This window comes from Diplotaxodon limnothrissa, linkage group LG20, assembly GCF_057381915.1.
Source record: "Diplotaxodon limnothrissa isolate DT_005_m linkage group LG20, D_limnothrissa_male_GT1.1, whole genome shotgun sequence".
Lineage (NCBI taxonomy): Eukaryota > Metazoa > Chordata > Actinopteri > Cichliformes > Cichlidae > Diplotaxodon > Diplotaxodon limnothrissa.
In genome coordinates, this window is record NC_140615.1 from 24,236,799 (window position 1) to 24,262,992 (window position 26,194).

At 39.0% G+C, this 26,194-nt stretch overlaps 1 protein-coding gene across 3 annotated transcripts; it reads left to right on the forward strand.

Moving 5' to 3' along the window:
• The first annotated feature begins 311 nt into the window (after positions 1 to 311).
• cacnb3a (calcium channel, voltage-dependent, beta 3a) lies at positions 312 to 24,216 on the forward strand. 3 transcript variants are annotated; one of them, XM_085345384.1, is made up of 14 exons: positions 312 to 392; positions 1,251 to 1,343; positions 14,468 to 14,587; positions 15,694 to 15,816; positions 15,951 to 16,066; positions 16,152 to 16,231; positions 16,332 to 16,351; positions 16,924 to 17,001; positions 18,080 to 18,138; positions 18,253 to 18,353; positions 18,893 to 19,044; positions 19,124 to 19,219; positions 20,204 to 20,374; positions 23,803 to 24,216. In XM_085345384.1, exons 1-14 carry the CDS (start codon positions 312 to 314, stop codon positions 24,214 to 24,216), a joined length of 1,704 nt encoding a protein of 567 aa, XP_085201510.1. The 3 variants fall into 3 exon arrangements, with proteins under 3 accessions (XP_085201510.1, XP_085201511.1, XP_085201512.1); XM_085345385.1 differs by lacking the exon at positions 23,803 to 24,216 and adding an exon at positions 20,597 to 20,626 and having other exon boundaries at positions 16,152 to 16,225; XM_085345386.1 differs by lacking the exons at positions 312 to 392; positions 1,251 to 1,343; positions 23,803 to 24,216 and adding exons at positions 12,548 to 12,589; positions 20,597 to 20,626 and having other exon boundaries at positions 16,152 to 16,225.
• The last annotated feature ends 1,978 nt before the right edge of the window (positions 24,217 to 26,194 follow it).

Sequence of the window (26,194 nt, forward strand, 5' to 3'; positions counted from 1 at the left end):
TAATCAACGCCGACACCCCCGGCAGTCTCACACTTAGTACGGACCTGTACGGTTCGCTCGTGCGCTGATGCTTCAGCGTTAACGGTTTATTTTAGCTTCTGTATTTTCCCCCACTCCCTTTACGTTTCTCCGCCACAGACTTTTTTGTTTTTATTCGGGAGTATGAGCTAGCCTTCCCGTCAGCTGAGTTTGGATATTAGTGTCCGTTTCCCCCCCTCCCGCTTCTTCGCTCTCTTCACTGTATCTGATGCCTCTTGTTTCCTCCAGTAACCCATGTCTATGTGCATCCCGCCTCCCTGCGCTCTCAATATATGGTGCAAGTCAAAATGTCCAAATCGCCCGTAGACCCTCTGTCTGCCGTGGAAACCGGCTCCCAGTCGCACTATTTCCAGGTAAATCCGCTCACTTTACTCCCATTTCTCTCGCATCTAACTCTGTCTTCACCGAGAAAAGAGGAAAATGGGTAATTAGTGTGTCAGATGCTACTTGTTGTTCAATCTGAGGCGTCGCGTTTTGGCAGCGAGCTACTTTTTTCCGTTTTCCCTTTTTTTCACCTCCGCCTTTTCAGAAACTGCAGATTGATGCTTGAGCCGGTGAACGGTCATGTATCCTCATATTATGGCTATTAAACACAGATACACAGTTTAACACCTCCTTGGGTGTCGATGCATTTGCTGTTTTGATCTCAACTCGCAGATCAGGCCTTTGCATTGATGCTTTATTATTTATTTCAGTGCATTTTTACCCTCCGTGCTACGCTTCATCCACTCCAGTGCAGGGAAACCAGCACACACCAGTAACATTATGGGACTTTCATGCAGGATATTGGTGCAAATGTGCAGGCCGTGACTCTGGACTCACCTGTAGCCTGAATCTGAAAGGCTTTCTCCTCAGTTTGATGGGGCTCTCTGCATTAATCAAACCACCATGTGAAGCCGAATAAAGGCAGCCCTGAAATATGTGTGATTCTGGCAGAGTTACTGCTTGCTTTGGTGCAAAGCAGCTATTTTGCACTTAATGACCATACATTTTGTCTTTTGCAGTCCTTAAAAGCCAGCAGTAGATTTATTTTTTGTATGAATAATACAAATCTACAAAATAATTAGTAACTAAAGCACTGAAATAATTATAGTCAGCCTTGCTGCCAGTATTACTGCTAGAGAGTTGTTGCATCCCGTTATCTATCGCCATCCATCTACCCATTCCCCTTTTTATCTCTTCACCCATGTGCATCTCTTTCTTCCTCACAGCTGCCCCGGAAGTTGCCTAAGCGCAAGAGCCGCTTCAAACGCTCAGATGGCAGCACATCCTCCGACACTACATCCAGCTTCATCAAACGACAGGTAAAAGCTCCTTTTGTGCCTGGATTGTCTCACTGCAGGCCCATTATTGCACACTGATTGTTAGTGGGTGGAAAAAGGTGTAGGTTCTGTGGAAAATATAGGTCATGGTGTGCTCTAAATGTTGGAATAAAGCTATAAGGTGCTTGAAATTTGTCATCAGAGCCAATGTCTCTGAAGTGTCTGGTTGGCAGTAACGCAACTCTTGCATATTTTTTTTTTTTTAGGTATAGGCTGTTCTTGCTGTTGGTGGAGGTGGGGATGGGGGTGTTAAAATACCTGCATGATTCTCTACTTATTTTGTTCGTATCAGTGTGACAGTTTCTGCTCTGCATCTTCATCCACAGCGCTTTTCCCTCAGTTGCAGAGGTTGCTTTGCCCAGTAGAGGGTAGCAAAGTGCTTGACAAAAGAAAAGAAAAAAGAAAAAGGTTCAACCAAAATCCCAACACAGCACAGTATTTTTTTAATTAATGTTTTCAGGTCAGACAAGTGTGGAAGACTCCGATGGAGTTTTAGTGTTATTTAAGAAAAAAGGTATCTGTAATTGGAAACAAAAGGATTCTCCATGTGATGTTGCTGCATAGCTATTTTGAATGGATTGTAGAAATGGGCAAGGGGTGGGAAAGATTTTCTCAGATGATCATATTGACTTTAAGTTGAAAGGCTATATATTGAACAGCTGAACTGGAACATGAATTATTTTAAACTGTGTTAATCTGATAGATGGTGTTCCAGAAACCGAGAAATTAGTTAAAAAATAAATACATTTTTAAAAAAAAATGTGTCTTTGCGTGTCAATACGATGTACTGACATGAATATATATGTATACTGATGACATGAAATTTGTTTTACTTACTACTTTAAATTTTAATATTTTACTTTAGAAAAATAAACTTGTTACAGTTTGTGAACAAATCATCTGAAATATGAAGTCATTGTGATGTATTGGGTTATTTAGCGTAATAGATCACTTGAGATCGTTGCCACTCAGCAAAACTATCAAATTTGGCAGATATGAGAAAACCAGATGTTTAGCTTGTATCTGCAATGTGGTGGAGTTAATCATAGAAAAGTGTTTTTGCAAAAAAAAAAAAAAAAAAAAAAAAAAAAAAAAAGGTGGAGCACCCTCTTTTGAAATCAAATTAAAAAGCTTCTTACAGCAAAGTTGAATATCGTTAAGGTGCTCTGTTGTTCGGTTTTGTGGAACATTGAGGGTTGGAATCACATGGACCATGTGTCGGCTCCTCCCATGTATTTTCAAGTTAGTTGTCATGTGCCGTTTTGGAATTTGGTTTTAAGATGCATTAACAGAAACAAAAAACCCAATTCCAGAAATGTTGGGATGCTATCTGCAATATAAATGACACAGAATGCAATCATTTGCAAAACTCATAAAACCCACATTTATTTACAATAAACGAAGTGTAACGAAACAAATCAAATGTGTAAAACTGAGAAAATGTAGCATTTTGAGAAAAAAACAAAACAAAAAAACAAAAACACTAGCTCGCTTTGAAATTGGTGACAGCGAGACCTGTCAAAGTTGGGACAGGGCCATGTTTACCACAGCATCCCCTCTTCTTTTAACTGTCTGTAAAGATCTTGGAACGGAGAAGTCCAGTTGTTGGACCTTTGGGAGGGAAGTGTTGACCCATTTTTGTCTGATAGAGGATCCTAGCTGCTCAACCATACTGGTTTATCGTTATTGTATTCTTTGGTTCATGATGTGCTAAATGCTTTAAGCATCGTCTTGCTGAGTCTTTAAAAAAAAAAAAAAAAATTCTGGATGATAGCATATGATTTAAAAACAAACAAAGCAAACACAAATAATAAATTAATTCAAATTTTGATTTATTACAGCCAAACAGTTTTCCACTGTGTTTCAGTCCTTTTTAAGCTTTTTAAGCCATTTTTGCATCTCTGTATGATCACACTTTAACTTGTATTTGTAGATAGTATAGAGAACTGTGTTCAAACAGCGATTTCTGGAAGTGTTCAGGACTGAATATCACAGGGTCTCAGTATTGATTTTCAGCGATGTCCCTTGCACACAGAGATTTCTCCAAAAATCTGTTACTTTTGATATTATAGATTATGATATACTCAAAGTCTTGGAAATTTTACATTGAAGAACATGTTTCACTTTTTTTTTTTTTGCATATTGGTGAAACTCTGCCTCTCTAACATACTTTTTATACCCAGTCATATTACTGATGTATTTGTGGTTAAACCTGATACAAAATGTTTCTCCAGCCATTTCTTTTAGTACCATTTACTTTTTTAACATTTTGCTGCCTCCACTCCAATGTTTTTAAGACATGTTGCTGCAATTAAATTCAAAAGGAGCTAATGATTTTTCTTAAAATATTTCCGTTTTCTATCTTCAATCGTGAATAAGGATTTATGAGAGTTGCAAATCATTGTATTCTGTTTTTGTATACATTTACATGGCATTCCACCATTTTTGGAATTGGGGCTTTATTGGGACTTTAGGTAACCACTTCCCATTTTTGAAATACGAGGATTTACAGTTTATCATCTGCTACTTCTCCCAACTTTCCTTATCTGGGACAGGAGTGGAGCAAGTATTCTGAGTTATTATTTTAGGAGAAGTAGAAATACTCTGTTAACAGTAAAAGCCATGTGCTCATAATCTTATTTACTGTGAACATAAATATATCAGTAGCAGCACACTTAAAATACCAAAGGCAAGTTCTTGCGCTTCACAATAATTCACCTTAGTGCACTTTGCCTAATACACCCATAGATATATTTATTATCAGTGATGGTTGTTTGTAGATTATATTTCAATTTAACTGCCATTCCCGACGTCCCCTCCCTAAAGAATAAAAATAAACCATCACAACCAACAACCAACGCACCCTTATCAGAAATATTGCAAAGACAGAAAAAATCCTGAATAAAAATTTGAGTGTGAATTTTGAAAGATGGTCTCAATAGAGCCAAACAGCAGCTAAAACAGGAAACGTATGAGCCAGCCATGCCTTTGCACTCATGCAGCAGAGATAGAGGTACACAGCAGTTTCACTAGTGTTGCAGCTTATCTAAAACTTGTTAGTAAAGATGTAAGAAAGTGTACTTATTTTGCCAGCTTACCACATCCATTGTCGTGGTCCAACTCATAAGTTGTGACAAATAGGAGGACAGTTTCAAAAGTGCACAACTGTATTAATTAAAACAGATCGGCACCATACTTGGCAATATGAGGTGTGTTAGTCAGTATTATCAGTGTGTCAGCAGTGGGATGAGTGTTTGAATGATGAGTGGAAGTTGTTGTTTAGTATAAACTCCGAGCTAACAGGGCTAAAGCAGACCAAATAAGAAGCAAATGTTGTAAATGTTTCAGGGAGACCAGCCAGGTGCTCCCACTTACACTGATTAACTCCACCTACAAGGGACCTTTACAAGGGAAACGTAGCAGGCCTGGAAAAAGTCAGGTAAACTGAGGTAAATTAAACAAATAGATAAAAAGGCTCTTTAAACATTATTGTTTATTAAGTTTTTAACAGTTTATTTTATTAGATTTGAATGGCAACTTTTTACTTTAGGTTTTTCTGTCCTGATGAAGATTAAAGTTACTTGTCTCTTTATGATTTTGTCAATTACAATTTTCTTTTGAAAACTATAATTGACAGCCTTTACAAAAAAAAAATCAGTTCAAAATGTAATTTTAATAACAAAATATATTATTAAACTTTACAAATTTCCGCCTACCCCCAGTACACTAAGTTAACTAATTGAAAATAAAGACCTTTGCTTCTTGGAAAGAGGCATAAATAATTAACTGAAGATAAGACGATATACATTCACCTTTATCTGACATATTTTACTTTACCAAACAAAAGAAGGTGCAACATATTTCTTTAACAAAGCAATTGTCAGGCGCTTACATTGTTTTCATTACATCATTTTGCTTGTCTCTATAATTTTCCTCATTACTGCTTTGATCCTGTGACTGCTCATACCGAGGCTGCTGCACTTTTAGAACAGATGTATTAAAAACATTTTTCACACATTGTGTTACATTTTCACACAGTTGCTGCATTTTTGTTGTTGTTTGTTTGTTTTTGCGCCTGGATCTGAGCTCTGGGTAGCTTAAGCTTCAGCTACTTTCCCCTTTGTTAGCTTCTTTAAATGTCCATGCTCGGCTGGGTGAAGGTGATTTCAGTGTAGAAATGTTTTTGTGGCGGTTCCGCCACAGTTTACTGTGACTGTGAGTGTGCAAGTGATTATTTGCTCACACCACTGTGCATAGACAAAAATGTTTGTGTCATATGTGAGACTCAGAACATTGAAAATCAGACTATTCTGATTCCTGGCTGATCAATTTTTACTCTGACTCCGTGCACTTTGAGAAAACATTTAACAAAAATAACCTTGAAAAGTCAGTTGGTCAGATAATCTCTCAAAGTAAAGCTGAAGCTATTACACTAATAATAAGCAGTAGTATCCTTAACCGATTGAGTTAGTTTTAATCAAAGGTGCCAAATTTTAGCATTTTAAACCCTTTGTGTTGTATTACGTTATAGCAACTTCCATCACTTTAGGGTTTTCTGCACTGTTTTGTGAGTGTTTTATAGACCAGATGACACCAGACACCCTTATATCCACAGTCTTGTTCTTTTGGTCACTACCCACAGCCCACAGATGTAGATGACTGTACAAACTTTTGTTACCAGTGAATCGACAGCTTCGCCTTCACCCACAGCTCGTTTACTATCTTTTATGATACAAATAAGCAGCATCTTCTTAATTTGAGAGACTAGAAGCAGCAAAAATTTGGTAAAGTAGCGAAGCAGTTCATTATCCACTTCTTCATTAATCTCCACATTACATTTACTTAGAGGGTTTTAAGGGGTAAAGGCATCATGTTCCTTTCTTATAGGTGTGAATAATCTGCAAGCATAAAGGTCTGTAAAATAAATAAATAAAATACCTCGATTTCATTTACAGAACAGGAATGAGGAACAGTGTAACTGAGAGGCGTGAGAAAAAGAAGAAGATGAAGGGGGGGGAAAGGGCTGAGCAGACATCTTCTTCAGAAGGGGACATTAGTTATCCAGATCGCGAGGCTTAATGACAATCTCCAGATTTCCAGAGAATATTGCACGGTTTAAAATATTCATGACTCTCATTTTGAAGGCCTCGGGCGATGTGATGTGTGGGTTCAGTGTTCACACGAGCACCTTTTTGGTTTCTTTTCAATCATTACCTTCTCCCTGCACGCACAACAGGCACCCCGCCTCCTCCTGCTCCCATTGCTGATATGACAAAGTGTTTTATGCAGAAGGAGTAAAATTCACAAACAGAGCAGATAGTTTCTTGTCTGTGATAGGGGTGGGGTGTCTATGTAGGAGCAGTGGAGTATGACTCATTTCTGCAGCAGGATACAATAAGCAGTATGGATGTATGTGTTATATGTAGGACGCGAGGCTTTGAGACCAGAGGAGAAATCTTCAGGGAGTGCATGATAATAACAGCAGTTTCTTCAGTTTCTCCTCCGATGAATTGGACTGTAATGGAAATGAGTAAGAATGTGATGTAAATTTAAAGAGGCGGTTTGATCAGGTGACGCAAAAGCTGCACTCGTTGTTGTGTTGTGATGTGATGAGGTAAGAATAGAAAAAGGTGTTGCCGGTGTCTGCTCCAGTGCAGGTTGTAGTGAGGTAAGGTGATGGGACATAGTGCGGTCTGTCTGCACGCAGCATGTAGTTTATAGAGAGGGAGGGACTGGCAGCATCACCATCACCACATCAACTGAGTAAGTACAAAGACTTATAATACAGTTAGATTCTTCTTCTTCTATTGATTTCCTAACATCTCTAAAGGATCATGTTGTAGCCGCTTCACCTGTCTCTCTTTTGCTTTGTCTTCCTCTTTCATGCTCATTGTTTTGCTCATTCGTTCACCTGTTTGACTTTATGATTGCCTCAGCTGCTCTTCACACCTCTTCTGAGTTTTGCAGTTTGACATGCAGTATGCCTGATCTTGCCTTCCATATTGATGTAACCACAGACTGATTTATTGCAGTGTGTTTCAGAGAGCTCTGTAGCTCGTGGAACTCGCTGACGTTGAATTACGACCGCACAGCTAATCGAACACTTTTTGAAATTAGATATTTGGTTGCTGGATATCCTGATTGCTGGAGTTTTTGCTCAGAATATTTGCAAAGAGGGAAAGGGTTTTCAGCATGCTGAATAATGTATTTTGCTGCTGCTCTGGATAATCTGCTACCTATGGTTTAATAAAACCATAGAAATTTGCATTAGCATGCTGTCCCTGCATTTTATTTCTCTCATAAAAGAAGGAGTCTCTGTATGTATTTGATCTATACACTTTGAAAATCATTTGGATTTTTGGATTTTCTGTTAAACTCAATGTAGACACGAAACGTAGAATCATGACCTTTTCAGCCTCAGAAGGCTCCTTTTAGGCATCGTCTTGGTTAAAGTTTTGTCTGTTTTCTGTGTCTTATACCTGCCATTAGGGCTGGGCTATATCATACCGTTCACGTTGGGCAACGATAGGAAAATGAAATATCGCGATAGAATATGGGTAAAATGCGCATGCGTAGTGCCTTTGTTTACATACGCACATGGCAGCGACGCAGAATGAGAAGAGCGAAAGTGGATCGTTAAATGAAACGGATGAACCAGAATTGGTTTGTAAAAATGCTGCAACTTCAGTGGTGTGGCACTGGTTTAGCTTTCATCCGTCAGATACACAACAAAGCACTATTTTTGGTAGCGCATGCTAGTGGGCCGTCGTTATTACCGTGTTTTTTGGAAAATACGGCACACTTAAAATCAATCCTTTGATTTTTCTGAAAATCGACAGTGCCCCTTATAATCCCGTGTGCCTTATGTATGAATTCTGGTTGTGTTTACTGACCTCGAAACGATTTTATGTGGTACACGGTCGCTCGAAAATCTGTCAAATGTTTCAGTACGACTTTGCTAAGCTATATAATTTTAATGCACTTCAAAAAAGCTGCTTGTTTAAGTGAAAATATGTTGATGTTTTTTTTTTTTTTGCACTAATGAATTAAGGAGTTGTAAAGTATTTTGTCTAGTGTCAATTATATCGTCAGTTATATCGTTATCGCAGATTTTCAAATGTATATCGTGATAAATATTTTTGGTCATATCGCCCTGCTCTACCTGCCATATGATGGTATTTTTCTCTTTCAATTCAAGACCCTCAATATGTACTTCTGTTGAGAGCATTTAACCGTCATCCCACAGCTTCCTTTGCTAATGTGTTTATATTGGCCTAACCATAGCTCTGTAGCTAGCGACGAAGTAGGATATCATTATACAAAGAGTCCAACCAAAATTACCCTCTAAATGTGACTGGTGTTTAGTTTAAGGTTTTTGTTTACGTCTAAAGCAGTGTGATATTTTTTTACTTTCTTAATATCCCAAAAAAAAAGTTGAGGTTTGGGTGTGAAATTTATGGTTTTCAGGGTTTTTATCGGTTTTTACCGTTATTTTCTTTTATCGTTTTTATCTTTAACATGGTTTCCATGGGTCTTTTCCCGTGTGTTATGAATAAATCTTCTTTTTTGGGGGGTACCAGTACTGGTTTTTATTTTGTTGTATTTATCCGCAACACCTTAAAGGCTGGTCCATGAAAATTTTGTCAGACATAAACCGGTCCATGGGGGCCACTGCTGTAGAATATTATATCTTTAATCTGACGAGTTAAAAGCTTAAAGTGTTACTTAAAAATAAAATCAAAATGAAAAACTACATTTTATTTGTCAATTCCAAATAAATACATAGAGATTCATTCAAAATGAAATCTAAATCTGCTAAAACTATTAAATAAAACCTCTTAATTTGTATAGATTCGAACTGGTTTAAATTGTTTGGAAACAAAAACATAAATAAGACAAAAAACAAACAAAGCATTCTGTTTAAATATCCTTAGTATAAATGTAAGAAACGCTAAAATGTAAACAAAGGAGAACATTTAAAAAACTCATATTCACTCGACTGTGGTTGGCTTATGCTCCAAAGCAAAAAATAAATGGAAAAAAAATTACAGCCCAGGGAGTGCAGTACAGTCGCAGTGAGGTGGGCAGCGAGATTCATACACGGATCGGATGAAATCTGATGCAGTAGAGAAGTGTGACACTCTCTACACTCAGTGTGTTTATGGCCAGGGAGTTAGTAACAAGGGTCAGTTACATTAATCAGCTGCTAAAGTTCTGTGTTTTTGACTGTACTTACTGACATCAGGTGTTACCATAACACAGGCGCTTGCATTTGTGATACATCTGTGTCTCTTCGTTTTTGTCATAAGGCATGTTACGGGAGAAAGAGTCTTGTAAAGTCTTGCATTGTGCAGGTAAATTGTCAGCTGTGCAGGGATGGCACTGCTTGATTTTCTGTTGTTGTGCTGGTGTATACAGCTGTGGTAGCCCACGCCTCCTAGACTCCTCAGTCTAACCTGATGTGGCTCCAACTCTGTTCCAGCCACCTGATTGATTTGGCACAGTACTATTCTCATTATCATTGGCCTTTTGTGTTGTCCTTCAAAACACAGACGTTCTATAGACTTTAATTATGTCTCATATCACGGAAAACCTATTTCGCATTAACTATCTTTATCACTTTATTGCCCAGTCCTTCAGTCAGAACACGGTGTATCATCTTTAGATTCCAGCTAGCTAGATTAAACTCATACGTCCTGTTTTTGTCAAGTTAAACTTTACAGTAACACCTGAAACAGCTACACTCATCATTTTATTAGAGCTGAAAGAATTTGGACCATTCTTAAGCCTCATTGGTGCCTCAGTGTTTGTTTGCTTTTGGGAACAGAAGGAGCATTTGGAGCCCTGAAATGGCTAATGATGTCAGAGTTAACAAGTGAGGCGTTTAGGGAGAACTGTTAAACTGTAAATCTCAGCCTGGGGAAAACACTGGAGTTACAATGTGACACAGTTCTAAAAAACATGTTTGGCACCATGTACGACTTGATCTTGACATTGAAATTAAGTTTTAATTTGATTATTTAGCAGCTTCTTCGGTTTGCATTAGCCCTGGTCCTAGGGCTCACTTGAGATTTTATGTTTAATAGTGGCCTTGCAAAAAACGCAAAAACACACAGACATTCTTAAATTGCACAGTTTCTTTTTAAGGAGGAAAGTTATGTATGTGCGTGCATGACAGCTTTCAGGACCAACTGCCATCACATGAGATGTTTAGAGAATATCTAAAGTATTGATTAACAAATTCTGTTCACTTAACATCACTTTAAATATGTGCAGGGCATCATTTTATGCATGATATGAACACTGAAGAACAGCAGTTTACACAGTAGCACAACAGTCTGTTAACAGCTGTCACTATATTCAAGAACAGGAAGGACAGATGGAGGATAAAGAAAAGAGACCAGAGAAGCTTCAAAATGAGTTGTGATCAAAATAGAGGTTGTGTCTGCTTTTTGTAGTTTTTCAGGTGAGGCAAAGATATCGTGTTAGTCAAGGCCAACAGATTCTTTTTTAAAACATAACAGGCACAATGTCATTTTTGTTAACAGAGGCAAAATGAGATAATTTTAAATTTTTTGTGTGGTTTCGCTTTATTTTTGCTTAATTTTTTAAATAATAATGGAATTAAATTTTTTTTAAGTATTGTATACACTCCTGACAGAAGTATGAGCCAACGTGTAAAAGCCCACTTGTGCAGTAATAATACCACTATGGCATACTGTGAAATACTATTGTCAGCAAAACAGAGGGCAGGTATCCATTGTTTTTTGCTGTGTTAGCCACATGGCAGCAGGGATGGATGCCAGCCTGCTGATTGCCAGGATTTACTCAACAGCTATTGGATGGATTTTTCCCAGACTTTAAGAGGATGACGAGACACTATTATACATTTAATGAGATCAAACTTTCAGTTTGTCCAATACTAATTACAGAGTCACTTCAAAACTAAAGACCTTCACATCAGTCTCAGCTGGAGCTTGTGTTTACTGGTCTTTGTTTTCAATGGTAAGGTCATGTGAGTTTCCCAAGGTTTTGCTGCCTGTAAACCTTAAACTTCATGTAGCGACTGGATTTTCACATTGAAATCAAATTTGGGAGAACAAGTAAACAAGTGATAAATTATGTCAATGAAGGTGAAAAAGGGTAAAATATAAAATTTTAATAGGGTTAATACAGTCAATAACTTTACATCTGATTTTTGGAGGTACTTGCGTAAAATATACACCCAATTTTTGTATTAATGGCAGCTCAAATTACTACACATAATATTAAAGACTCACATCATAGGGACGAACCCACATGTAATTTAATCCAAAGAAAGCTTCTGCTTTGTTACCACAACACATGTACACATGATGTCTAATATCAGATTAACTGAGTTTATGCCACCTTCTCGTATTTAGCAGCTCAAAAGCCACATTTTTCTTCTAATAAGATTTATCAACATCATAAATCAATAATCAGTTGTTCCTTGTTGTTAATGGGGTTGTGCTTCTGTAAAGTTACTCTACCATGGCTAAGAAATTCATTAGTCTTGAGCCAGTAGTAAAGACATCTCTACATGTCTTATCAGAAGGAGGGGGGAAAAGAACAGAACAGTATAAGTGAAATCCGCCTAATCAAATTAGTGTGGAAATCCTCTGTTGTTCGGTCCCTAGCCTGTAGGATGACTTGGCCCTCTGAGGACTCGACTAGTTAGATGACACACTTCCCTGTTGGCCCCTCCCTGTGGAGTTGGGGCCATCAGTGTTGCAGTGTGTGAAGAATAATCACAGAAGCAGAGTAGGAAGGAACAGAGTTAAATTTAGTCTGCAGACAGGGACATTAGCAGCAAAAAAACAGAAACAAAAAACAAGACATCCTTAGAAAACACAATAAGGATGTTCTTATATTGTTACACTCTGCAATGCAGCCAAGCTTCACCTAAAAGACGTTGGTGGTAAAGCTGCTCTTTGGAGAATTTAACAGTTGGTAAGTTAGTGAGTGTGCAGCACAGGTGCATGCTCCCCTGTCTAAACGTTATTAACGAAAAGCTCTCTGTGTTCTAACATCATTAAAAGGCACTCTGACATAACACCTTTCCTCTGCGCCCACCACCATATTTATTCCGCTTTTATGTCTGTGTGTGTTTGTGAGCATTCCCAGTGAAGACAGGGATCGTTGTTAGAGTGAGAAAATTCACATTCATGTCTTTATCAGACTCTAGCGCCGTCCTGCTAATCAGCCAGGTATGCAATTCTCTCCGGTATCTGTGTGCGTCTGTCTCATGTGGTCACGGTCCCTCCCTCCACCACCACCACCTCCACCTCCCTCTGTTTCCCATCTTTTCGTGTATCTGCAGTAAGGAAAGATATGTAGGTCTCATTCCAGTCCTTCACAGCATTTTACTCTGTCCTAATCTCATCTTTCCTGTTAGATAGCCTGTCTTTATCGTTGCATAAAACCTCTCGCATCTCCATCACTCACTCGTAAACATCCTCTTTTCAGTATGTCTTGTCAACAGTATTCACCCCCCCTTCTCCCCCCCCCCTCTCTCTCTCTCGCTGTCTGTTTCTACCCGTTCTTTCTCACCCTCCTTTTTTCTGACGGTGCTGCTCTCTGGCACTGGTGCAGTGTTGCCTTGCAGAGCTTCTGAGTGCTAGAAATCAGATCTAGTTATCTAACAGACACCACCACACCAAAAAAAGAAACGGGGAGAGGTGTTCGCTTGCAGTGGTACTGTAGATGATGATTTATTTTGGATTGCATGCATGCGTTTTGAAGTGCAGAGAAAGCAAAGGTGCTGGCTGGTTCTTTTTTTGTTTGTTTGTTTTGTTTTGTTTTGTTTTGTGGAGGGGGGGTATGTCTGGACACTTTGTGTATGTGTGTGTGTCTATATTATGTGCCTGTACTTCTTTTTGTTTTGCTGTTGCTAATTGGTCCTCCAGAGGATCTGTTTGTATATGTGGGCAAGATGGATGATCGGGACTGAATCGCTGCACTCTGGAGGAGAGGAAAACCAAAGTGAACTGTATTTCTGCTGTTTTTTAGTTTCTCAACATTTTGTTTTATTTACAACAATATGGCTGATCATGTCATTTAGAGAGGTTTACCTGAGCGTTTTCATGACCACCACCACAGATTTTTCTTTCTCTCCTGCCAGAACCCCCTTTGTATTTTGTCTCCTCTGACTTGGTTTTCTTTTTGCTGACAGATTCAGGACTGAGTTCCTTAAGAGAAGCCAAATATAGGAGAACTCACACGCTCACAGGGACACGCAGTAACCAAACTATTACTGTGGAAGTCCATTTGTACATTGTATACAAACTGCAATTGTTATTATTACTATTGATTGAATCTGTGGGGCTATTTTGAAAAGCCTTTTTTTCCATTAACAGTTCAGAACCATAATATTAACTTTACTCCCACATGAGATCAAGAAAAACCAGAAAACGTCACACTTGAGGTACTGGAATCTGATTAAAATGTTTACCTAAATATTTCCCTGTTCATTTTTAGTTGATTGACTAATTAATTAATTGACTAATGGTTGCAGCTATTTTAAGAAAATTAGAGTTTTTTGTGAATAAAAGAAGGACCTATGAAGCTATTTTCACTATTTTACTTATTGTGTAAAATAGCTCTTTGTTTGCTTTATCCCTCGCCCTCAGCATGACATGCTAGCCATCCTTGGTATGTGTCCTACAATGAAAAATGATAACCAGCATATATTTTGCTAATGAGGAGATGTCCTTGGAGAATAAACAGGGGAATAAATGATGTATATATGCTGCACTGTGGGGGATGATGGACTGGATTGGGGCCAAGCAGGAGAGAAGAGGAAGCTCTTGCCTCCTTTGTGCTATATTTGGCCTCTCAGAAGATGGCTGGTGTGGGAGAGCAACGCATTGTTTTGTAGATGCACACACATGAATGTGTTCATGAGTACAGGCACATATTTGCATGCACACCTGCACTCAAACAAACGCTAAAAGGGAGAAGCAGATGAAAGAAAAAACAAACAGTAATACAGCCTAAGTAATGTTAACATGACTGGATGATCTTCATGTGACTCACTGAGTTATTAAACACTGTGCCACTAATATCATGTCACTCTTTCCCGACAGGGGTCAGCTGATTCGTACACCAGTAGACCATCTGATTCAGACCTGTCAGCAGAGGAGGACCGCGAGGCGTATCGGCGTGAAGCCGAGCGCCAGGCACAACAGCAGCTCGACAGAGCTAAGGTACACCATACAGTCATTATCGTAGCTACACATTGCTGTGTTTAGACTGTTTATGAACGAAAATATCTAAGAAACATTTGGCTCTATCTCTCCAGTTGAATTTTGAAGTAGAAGAGTCTAGGTTGTAGGTAAAAGTCAGCAAAGGAGATGTTAATGTCGGTGCTTTTACAAAGAAATCTGAAAATCTAATCATTTTTCATCGTTTGTGCTGTTTGATACCGCTAAATTAGCGTTAAATTATCAAACTTTGTTCATCACTATGAGAAAGAGGCAGGAAGTCATTTGTTATGTCTATGGAAGCATCACTATTAATTTTAAACATACCTTTCCTAACTCTGTAACCAAGAGTATATTTTTAATGAGTTGATATTAATTGGTAAAAAATAAGCAACAACAGGCCCAAGATAACTAATGGATTTGTCAAATGTATTTGCACTAGTCTAAGTACCTTTGTCTTTTACAGTTGTGCTAGTTTACTTTTCAGAGGACAGTTGGAGCAAAATAATATTATTTGAGTTGACTATGACACATTATGCTACTGTAACCATATTAAAAGCTTTCCAACAAGTTTTTGCACCAGCTTCTACCTGATACTTTTCTGACTGAATATAATAAGTGAGCAAACAAGCAGGGTGTTGACATAACTTTAAAAAAATTGTTATTAGAAAGACGGGTTGTTGGTAAAGGAGGCATCTAAACTGCTAACGCTTTGCTGTTAGTGCTTCTGCTAGCTGCTGCTGTTGTGCGGTGAAGTAAACAGAACAATATGAAAGGTGACATCATGTGACATCATGTGCACAATCACTGTCACTGATTTCTGAGTTAGGATCTGACCATTATCCAATGTAAATGTTGTATTGGTGCGTTCCTATTTGAGCCACATATTTGGCATATTACCACCCGGTCACATCCTTTGATAATCTGCTAGTCTGGTCACCATCTTTTGTGCTGTGTGATTGGTTGCTGATTCAATCAAAGGAAGTCTGTTTTCAAGTAACAAGGAGTTGATCTATTGCACTCTGTTCTTGTCCTCGAGTCTCACATGTTTGCAGAGCATTTGGATCACTGACAAGTCTTCTTCATGTTCTTATTTGTTGACACCACAGTCCAAACCTGTAGCGTTTGCAGTAAAGACGAATGTGAGTTACTGTGGAGCTCTGGATGAGGACTGTCCAGTCCAAGGAGCTGCAGTCAACTTCGATGCCAAAGACTTCCTGCACATCAAAGAAGTGAGATTATCTGTTTTGAATAATACTAGTACTACTACTACTAATAATAATGATAATAATATGCCCTTTCATTATATTAAAACAAGACACATGCTGTATGTAAACCAGTGCTACTTTTGAACTGAATTTAACAGAAGTACAATAATGACTGGTGGATCGGCCGGCTAGTAAAAGAAGGAGCAGACATCACCTTCATCCCCAGCCCTCTACGACTGGAGGCAATGCGACTGAAACAGGAGCAGAAACAGAGGTCGGCTATTTCATTTCATCTCAGGTGATCTATTTCCACAAAACAGCTTCGGTAATTCAATGTGTCTTTGCTGCTGCTTCTGCAGGAAAACAGGAGGTAACTCCTCAAGTTTAGGAGACATGGTGACAGGGAGCTGGAGGACGACGCCGCCATCTGCAGGTGAATGTAAGTACAGCAAACCTTCTTCTGGTCCTGAAACAAAAAGCAGCTTCTGCTGTCTTTTATCAGTTTCTGTCACTGATTGCTATTTTCTTGTTTTCACAAGCTAAACAGAAGCAAAAACAGGTAGGTTCTGGTACTTTATGATGATGTAGAATTTGCTTATAATTCATGCTTTTTTTTTTTAAATTTTTCACTCTAAACAACACAGAGTTTGTAGAAGATAATACTGAATTCCCTAAAGTAAGAGAGGCCATGGAAAATAAACAAAAATAGGTTATACAATTAGAAACTACAAGCAGGCTTGGTGTAACAGATTGTGAGTATAGGAGGTTGCTTAATTGTTTTTTTTATGGAGTTAATATTAAAATAATCACTGCAGTAGTACACTGGAAGCACCTGATCTTAAAATGAGTGATTTTAGCAAAACCTTTAAATATTTTACAACTAACCAATCCCTTTTCTGTCACCTGTCTCATTGTCAGGTTAGTTGATTAACTAATACCAGTAATTATTGTTATGTAATATTATAAAACCAAAATGCATTTAAATAACTTCAGGTCTTAATACTGGTTTTTCGGTCATTGTTTGATTGAATATGAGGGTAAAAAACAACAACCAAACCCAACTCCCATCATTTCTCACCCCTGTTTTCGCTGTTCTTTATCCCCTTTCCTGTCCTCCTCTATTTCTGGTAGGAACATGTCCCTCCCTATGATGTGGTGCCCTCTATGAGGCCGGTGGTTCTCGTGGGACCATCGCTGAAGGGCTATGAGGTCAGCTTCTCCCCATTTCACCTCCAGCAGACAGAACGACTGCTTTCCTCTGCACTATTTGCACTGCTGCGTTCGTTATTAGCTCATGTGAATTTGTCCTTTGAAAGTTATTGGAAAATATTCAAATATTAAATGATGACTTTTTTGCTATTTAGTCTACACACATAATGAGAAAATGACACTGTGATTTTGCATTTATGAAAGTCCTCAGACCCTGAATTTATACTTTGTTAAGGGCCATTTGACAGCCATTACAGTTTTTGGAAATTTGGACGATTATGCAGTCTGTAATTAACACTACTTACTACTTTTAGGAAATTAGGATCAAGAATTTCATCAAAGCTGGACTATTGATACAGTTGCATGTTTATGTCTCTTTTTTACTCATAAGTTATTTTTCAGTAGACAGTTTCATCCGTTTGCACAAGTAATTGTTTTCATGACTCCTGTACTCAAGCTTTTGTCTTTTATGAAGTAACTGTACTTTGACTCAAGTGGACTTTTTGGGTTTCTGCCATGTGATTGGCTAATTAGACATTTAGCGAACAGTCTAACAAGTGTACCTAGTACGCTTTACTGTAGTAACCCAAACATTTTATGTTTTGTTTATTTATTTGAACTGTTTTGGTAATTTTCAGAATTTTACTTTTTAGTTACTTATAAATCTTTGACTTCACTAAAACCACTTTGCAGGATTCAGATCTTAAAATAATCTTTATTTATGTTAAACTGGGCCTTGGTGCTAAGTACATTTTATCCACTCCCTGAAAGAAGCTGTTTTACCTCCTGCCATCCTCCCTTCAAAATAGCATTCTTCTGATTGGCTGATTAGCAGGTGGAGGGGTGGATCCACTTTCACTGATATCGTACCAAGCCAAGAATAGAAAAAAATGTCCAGAGTCAAATGTTAAGAGCAGTCTGAAGCATAACATTTTGGTTTATTTGATTTGACCATGTTTAGTACTAACATGAACAACTCTAGCAGCATACATTTGAAAAACAATAAGAGGAAGCAGGATGTCTTAGCCTTTTAATTATAATGTGTTTGTAATTAATTGTTTTTCTTATGTTCCCAAAGGTGACAGATATGATGCAGAAAGCTCTCTTTGACTTCCTGAAACACAGATTTGAGGGAAGGTCAGTAAAATGGGGAGATTATATAATAAATCAAGTAGTTGGTGAAAGCCAGGCCTTTATTTCAGTGAAAGAGTTTCAGTGTATATTTACCTGCATTTTGCAACTTGTCCACAGAATTTCAATCACCCGTGTAACTGCCGACCTGTCCTTAGCCAAGAGATCTGTCCTTAACAAAAGACCCATAATGGAGAGATCCAACACTCGCTCGAGCTTAGGTAAGCTATGCTGATGCCAGTATGAAAGTTCCACAAGTTTCTTTTTTCTTTCTTTTTTTGAAGGGAAGCAACTTTTTTTTTCTTCCATGTATTTATTGAGTTTTAAACTTTACACTGACACCATCATTAAACAAAACAAAACCAACATAACAGAATAAAACAAAACAGACAAAACAAACAACCCGGCTCAAGAATACAAATAAATAAATAGAGAATCCACAGTGACACACATTCCAGTATCATCCGGTGCCATTGAGTCTTAGATGGGGCCGTGTCCGTGATCCAGTTCAAAAGTACACATTTCCTTGCACAGAATGTTAACAGTGCATAGAGCTGCTTTCCAAACTTCCCCTTGATTTTGACGTTTGCTACTCCAAGTAGCATGCACAATGGAGTGCATTCAGAGTCAGTGGTGAAGATCTTATCCAGTTCACACTTAATGACAAACCAAAATTGTTGTATTTTGAGGTTGGCCACCTCTATTTTACATTTAGGGAAGGGAATCAACTTTGATAATGTAATGTATCTTGTCTGTGCAGCTGAGGTTCAGAGTGAGATTGAAAGGATATTTGAACTCGCCAAAACCCTGCAACTGGTTGTTCTGGACGCAGACACCATCAACCATCCCGCACAGCTCGCCAAAACCTCCCTTGCACCCATCATTGTCTATGTTAAAGTTTCCTCACCAAAGGTACACCTTGCTCATGAACATTAGATTAAGGCAGTCTTATCTTTCTTGGTTTCTTACACCATCTGTTTCTTTTTCTCAGGTGCTCCAGAGGCTGATCAAATCCAGGGGGAAGTCTCAGAGCAAGCACCTGAATGTGCAGATGATGGCTGCAGACAAACTTTCTCAGTGCCCCCCTGTGAGTGCTACAGTTTGTAATAAGTCCATACAGTTTGGACATTTTACATGATCATGTAAAATGATTTTTCAAAAAGTATATTAAAATATTTAGTATCAAAAAAATCATCTGAATTAAAGGCTTGAGCAGTGTGTGGCATGGTTAACTGTTAGTATCTACAGGGGGATTAAAATACGAATGAAAAATAAAGGTGTAGTTTTAGCAAAACAGCTGGTTAAGCTTGTTGCACTCAGACATTCTCATAGATGCTAATCTCAAAGTGCTCCTGAGCTTGCGCCTGTTCAACTTGCCTGTTTTATTAGACCAGGCATGGTCAGAGCTGCCTTGTCATTGCTTTCCTTTCTAATGTATTGAAGTTATTAAAAATGTTTTCACGTGCCATCTCCTCTACATCTCAGAAGTTGGCCAAGGTGATTAGCAAGAGAAAACTCCTCTGAAGCTATAATGCTATCACTGAAGCCCGTTCATTTGCTAATGCTAGCTGTGTTTCCACACAAAGCGCAGGTCATAACTGATCTTGAAGCAGTGAAAGCAGACCAGCGGCAGCTTGCCTCGCACTCTGCTCTCCCCTTAGATTACCATCAAAGACCAGAGGTTTATCCGCAGTGCCCATGCGCAAACCACCAGAAAAAAAACTGCTGGCCTCTCAGCTTGCCTAGCAGCAGTTATTGTTAGCAGGAAACAGATACCCCCTCAGAGAAGGAGACAACTACACTTTGCTATGTCATGAAATAAGCACAGCTTTCAGCGACAATAGCCAACTACCTAACACAAGATGGCAGTAATGTACAGACTGGGTGCGCATTAATTGACAGGCAAGGTGCTTTATGACAGCACTGTCTGAGATGAAAGGAGAGAGATCGCTATAGTTTGGAATGTTTCAATGTATTTTACTTTATTTCTAGATTTAATAATGCAAGCACTGCTTGTCCTAACAGAATGCCACTGAGTTACAGTCTAATTTTTCATGTTGTACATTCGTAGGATATGTTTGATGTCATTTTGGATGAGAACCAGTTGGAAGATGCTTGTGAGCATTTGGCTGAATACTTGGAGGTTTACTGGCGTGCCACTCACCTCCCAGGAAACACCCCTCTTAATCCACTATTGGAGCAGAGCCTCATGACCCCGCCTTCTGCCATCTCTAGCCTACAGGTAAGTTTGTCTCTGAGTGTGTACATAAATCAGGAGAGCGTAAAAATACGCTTTTAAAATAATGTAAGACTTTTGACAACGAGCCTTGTTTTTTGAACACATTGTATGTTGTCACTGTCTTTGCCAGCTCTTCCCATCTCAGGCTTCACTCCTGTGTTTTGTTTAATTGTCTCCAGTTGTCTTGTCTGTCCTCTCACTCATCCATGCTTAACATCTTTGCAGTTTTCTGAAACACAGGAATTAATTGAATGATCGCGTACAAACTGGGGTGAGTAGTAGGGTTTATATAATATGTATATATATTTGCACCTCTCTTGCGCACCTCCGACACCCGAACACGACCCTGCGGCTGAGACAGTGAATGAAAAGCATTTTATTCATTCAACTCTCAGAAAAGATTAGACCTGGTGTGTTTTTGTTTTTCTGCTGTTGTTTGTCTTTAATTTACTGCATCCTGCCTCTTTTCCTTTACTTGGATGGTTTCAGGTGAATCACTGCTCCACAAGCTTTATTCACAAAGTAGCTAAGCTCTGTCTCCATTTTAATACTACAATTGAAATATATTGGTTTTGTTAAATCTAACTTTCCCTATTGTGTTCAGTTTCCAAGCATGCTTTGTGAATGCTGTCCCCGCTCACTGTGGCACATGAAGCTACCTGAATGATGCTAATTAAAGCGAGTGATGGGTGCTTAAACGATGCTTTCACCTGAACTAAATGCAAATTTACACACAAAAAATGAGTCCACAGCATCGGCAAAATAACTTTTTACCTCCAAGAGGAACTTCCTGAACATCCATTCAGCCGTTTCACATGCATTTTTTTGTTCAGTGTCTGTTGTATTAATCTATACACACACCGACAAAACAAAGGACTTTGAAGATAACAACACTGCTGCACTTCTGCATGCCACTTATGAACACTATCACCCTTTTATGTCGCTCAGCTCTGTGTTATTTCTGCAGTTTACTTACCTGCGGTTTATGACACTGACTGCAGGTTGATTAAAGAACAAGTAATCCCAGTTTTCTATACCTTGATATTTTAGAAAATGCCACAATATCTCTGAGGTTATACATCACATTTGCTATTTCTTGCAATTTTAGTAAAAATAGGAGGTTTTTGGTCATTATATAGGCTTTTTTTAATGTTACCTACAGTTGTGGTCAGAGGTTTACATACACTCATCATGAGCATGAATGTCATGGTCATTTTGGCTTCTTTCTCCAGGGTGGAATCGTTGCACAGCAAACATTTTAATAATTCGAGCAGTGCCAAGTAGGTGCACAAGTTTGAATTTATTTTGAATTTTCTCTAATTCACACAGGGACAGAAGTGTATATATACAGGCTCAAACATATACATACACTGGCAGCATCATGTTCTGGGGCTGTTTTCTTGTCAGCGGTACTGGTGCATTACACAAAGTGGATGGAAAAATGAAGAAGAAGACTACATGCAAATTCTTCACCTTTACCTCAGATCAACACACAGCTGGACAGTTGAAACATGAAGATAATTGGGTGATCAAACAGGACAACGATCACAAACACACATCAAAAATGGTTTTGGACTGGATAAAGCTAACATTAAGCGTCTGGAATACATTTTGAAACCTTGTGGAATATGTTTAAAAGTCGGGTCTGTGCCAGAAAACCAAAAAAATTTATGAACTCTTCCAATTCTGCCAGGAAGAGTGGTCAAATGTCCAGGCAAGAATTATGGCAGAAGGTTGTTGATGACAATCAAAAGCATGAGGTCGAGGTGAATCTTGCTAAGGAACATTTAACCAAATATGTGTAATATGTATATATTTGAGCCTGTGTGGATTACAGGAAAAACTGGATAAATTAAAATTTGTGCACCCATTCATTTTTTTCATTAAAGATGTATGCTGTACAATTATTCCACTGTGGAAAAATAACAGTTCAAAGAAATCATTAGCATTAGCAGAAATGAAAGCCCTATATTACCATGACATTCATGTCGATTATAAGTGCAATGCAAACTTCTGACCACAACTGTAGTTCTGCAGCTCTGTGTCACGGAATTAAGCTTTTGGGTTACGGTAGCTTACTTTACATTGGAATATCCATCCATTCATCCATTTTCTTTACCATTTATCCAATTCAGGGTGGTGTGGGGCTGGAGTTACATAAGAAAATATAGCACCACAAGCAGTAGAGGATGTACTTACATCTTTTATCAATTGATATCAGTAGTTTGTGTTGTTGTCTTACTCTTACTTACTGTTAATGCAATTCCGATGTAGAAGAGAGATTACAGAGCCCACAGTCCTCAGGCCATATAAAGAATCATAAAAGTAGCATTGAATTGCAGGAGTGTCCAAGATATGTACAAGGAATTGTAAGTGGCCCGCCAAATGGTCCAATGTGGCCTACTAGGTAGCTTTTCAAATTGTAAAAACTGCAGACATGCACGGCATTATTTTTGTGACTTTTCTCTGTATTTTGTATCAGGAAGTATTGCGGTGTTAAGAGTGATCGCATTATAACTTTTTATGTGAGCAAGAGGTCTGAATCGTCATCAGTTTTGCAGCAGTTTTACTGACAAAGATATCACATATATATTTCACTTAAGTTCTTTTGTTTTGTTTTTGTTGGGTTTTTTTGCAATGACCATCTGAATGTGATGAAATTGCACTTCTTTTTCTTAAGACAGCTGAGGCTTTTTCCTATCTGATTGTAAGGGATTGTTAGTGAAGATTGAACCTTTTCAAACACTAACACAAAGATACAAAGATGATACATTGTTTCATTGGTCATTATTCAGTAGTTTTACTAACCAAGATCAAGTAAAACTGGGCACGGCTCTTCAGCAAAAATAAAAGTGACACCTTTGCCCTTTATACTCGTTTAATACTCGACACCTGTTTAAACAGAACAAAGACTGTGGTCTAAACTGTACCTAAACTCCTACAGTAGGTGTCACTTTGTGTTCAGTAAGAAGCTTTTTTAAAGGCACACGTGGGTATGTGAGGAATGATTTGAGTCTGCCATATTCTATTGGTCTCTGAGGGTAATGCTAACTTTATGCTGTTCATGGAAAAGAAAAGAAACAATTTTGTATGAATCATTTTAAAGTCTTAATTTAAATCTACTAAAAATAAACATAAAAACTGACCACTTAGAACGACGGTTGGGCATTGATCTGATCACACTGTGATCAGAGACTTGGAGAGCTCAATGTCTTCTGTAGGCTCAAAATAGTTACTTCAGTGGGAAATAATGAGAAAGAAACCAGAATTTTCCTTTCAGACAGACTCCCACAATTCCTTCAAAGTCCTTATTGATGTAGTGTTTGCCTTATTTTGTGTTTTTCCTTCGAGATGATATCCTGAGTCCAAGCTTTGATGTGACTCTGCCTTTATTTGTATTTTTTTCCTGCATGACCACTTGAATCATCCAGAACAAGAACCAGCCGCAGCCTTGTGAGACAGCAGGCTTGGAGGGTGATGAGGAAGAGGAGGCCGGCGAGGAGGCCCACTCCCCCCTGGAGCAGGACAGTCTTATGCCATCTGACGAAGCCAGCGACTCGCTTTCTCGTGGCCGGAGGGGGAGCCCCTGTCACAGGGGGGGCGAGGAGGATGAAGAGGAGGAAGAGGAAGAAGAGGAGGAGGAAGATGAGGAGGATGAATACGCCTCTCCCTGCCACGCTCGCACATATAGGGACATGTACCCCTCTCACCGCGGCCATACGGGCGGTGCCCACAGTGCCAACGGGCACGAGTCACAAGACAGGCTGCTCCAGCGCGAAGCTCAGCAAGGTCACAACCAGAGGAACCGCCAGCGCAGCCGCCCCTGGCCCCGAGACACCTACTGAGACAAGGGGCCCCTTCCAGCCTCCAGCTCCCCCCCCCCAAGCCCTCCACCCACCGCACAGGCCCAAACTAGCAACATAGAGATGAAATTTGTTCCCAGATTCGCCAAACTTTAGTGCCAATTGGAAACAAACACAAACAGATGCCCAGTTTATCGACCAATCACAATCTTCCAGGGGGCCTACTCACCTCTGAAAGGGAAAAGTTTCAGGCTACCAGCTGTACGCAAACTCAAACTTTAGCTGCTTTGCCTAAGGTTTCTCTATTGTAGGATGTCTCATATACTGGCCTTAAAATTCCTAAGACTTTTAACGATCTTTACTATTGCATGTATAATTTTAAGACTATTTGCACATTAACGTCAGAACAGGAAGTGAATGACCTTTATGGATAAACTAACGTAGGAATGTCTACCGCTGAATCAGTTATGGGAAATAGTAATGCATTTGATTCCAATGTATATACTGAATGGGCACTGCTACTTTATTTGTTTGATTTTGTTTATATGGACTTGTTTGTTGCCATCCATGTGTTCGGTGAACGGAGATTTTTGGAGAGACATTGTACAGTCTCTAAACAGTTAAAACGTCATCGATATGAAGCTGCAGTACAGCGTCAGCGTCACCTACAGTGCAGTACGTTCTGGGCATCGCTCGTCTTTGCTGTTGCACAATCACTCTCTTAAGAAAAAAAAATCTTTGAATGGGCACAGAGAATGTAAACACAACCATGAAAGGGAATGTTTTAAATCTTTTAAAGGATGAATTCCTTGCCAAAAAAACAAACAAAAACAAAAAAAACACACGCTTGTTTACATCCACTCATACACATATTTCAAGCACATGCTGCACAGCTGCAGCTCCTCTTCAAATCCAGGCTTCAGAGAATGTAAGCTTGCATGCCTTTTGCACCTCCAGCACCACTTGGTCGCACAACCTATCGCCCCGTAAATTCGATTGTAGCACGTTATTGATTGTAGCATCCACAGTTTCTAAACTGATCTCACTCCCCTTACATCCACCTCACTCTCCTCGGATATTTTTTGTGTGTCGAACATTGTTTGCGTACTGCAGTTTTAAGATAAGATAAGATAACCTTTATTAGTCCCACACGTGGGAAATTTGTTTTGTCACAGCAGGAAGTGGACAGTGCAAAAGTTATGACGCAAAAATTAGAATACAATAAGAATAAATACAATAAGACAGCTGGTTTTTACAAAGGCGGATCCTCAGGTGTATGTCCTACAACACTCATCGCGCTCAGCTCCATGTAACGACCGTGTCGTGCTCCCCGAGGACTTGTAGCACTCGTGACACGTCATTCTGTTCCTGCGCCATTTCTAGTCCGTGAGCCGACGACGAGGTGGACGCGATGCTGATAAGCGGCGGCCCAACTCTGTTCCTTACACAGGGTGGATTGTTGTCACGGCCGGCTGATAGGAAACCCTGGTTTACTGCTTCCATGTGTCACAGGTATCTCTATCTAGTGTTCTGTATATTTTAAAGAGAAAAAAAAAATCAGCATGATTGAAAAAAAAATTAAGAAAAAAATCTATGCAAGTGTTGCATGAAATCTGATTGTTTCTTTTGAAGTATTTTAGTAATGCATCGATTCTGACTCTCCTCGTCGTCTTGTAGTGATAGTCTTGTCTTTGGGGCTACTCACTCCTCGCACCACCAACAACACGATTACTAAAAAGATCTGTTTATTTCTTCACACACCTTTAACACTGAGGACATTCTTCCACAGTAAAGTCACTCACTGGGGGAAAAAAACAAAACAAAACAAAAAAACCGTCCCAGATCAGGCCTTTGATTTTGTTAATTTGTGATCTAATGAGTGGATTATCTAAGCCCTGCATGTCTTAGTTCAACAATTAGCTCCTTTCGTTATATTTTGGCAGAGTATGTTTTTCAATGCGGACCAATTTAGCAACTGATAAAACAGTTGAAGGTTTTTCGATTTATGAAGCACAATTTT

Bases quoted from the DNA above. Each gene is read 5' to 3' on its own strand.
- cacnb3a (XM_085345384.1), top strand. From the start codon at position 312: ATGGTGCAAGTCAAAATGTCCAAATCGCCCGTAGACCCTCTGTCTGCC. The intron at 15,817-15,950 runs GTGAGATTATCT...TGAATTTAACAG, and splicing joins ACTTCCTGCACATCAAAGAA to AAGTACAATAATGACTGGTG. The intron at 19,220-20,203 runs GTGAGTGCTACA...GTACATTCGTAG, and splicing joins AACTTTCTCAGTGCCCCCCT to GATATGTTTGATGTCATTTT.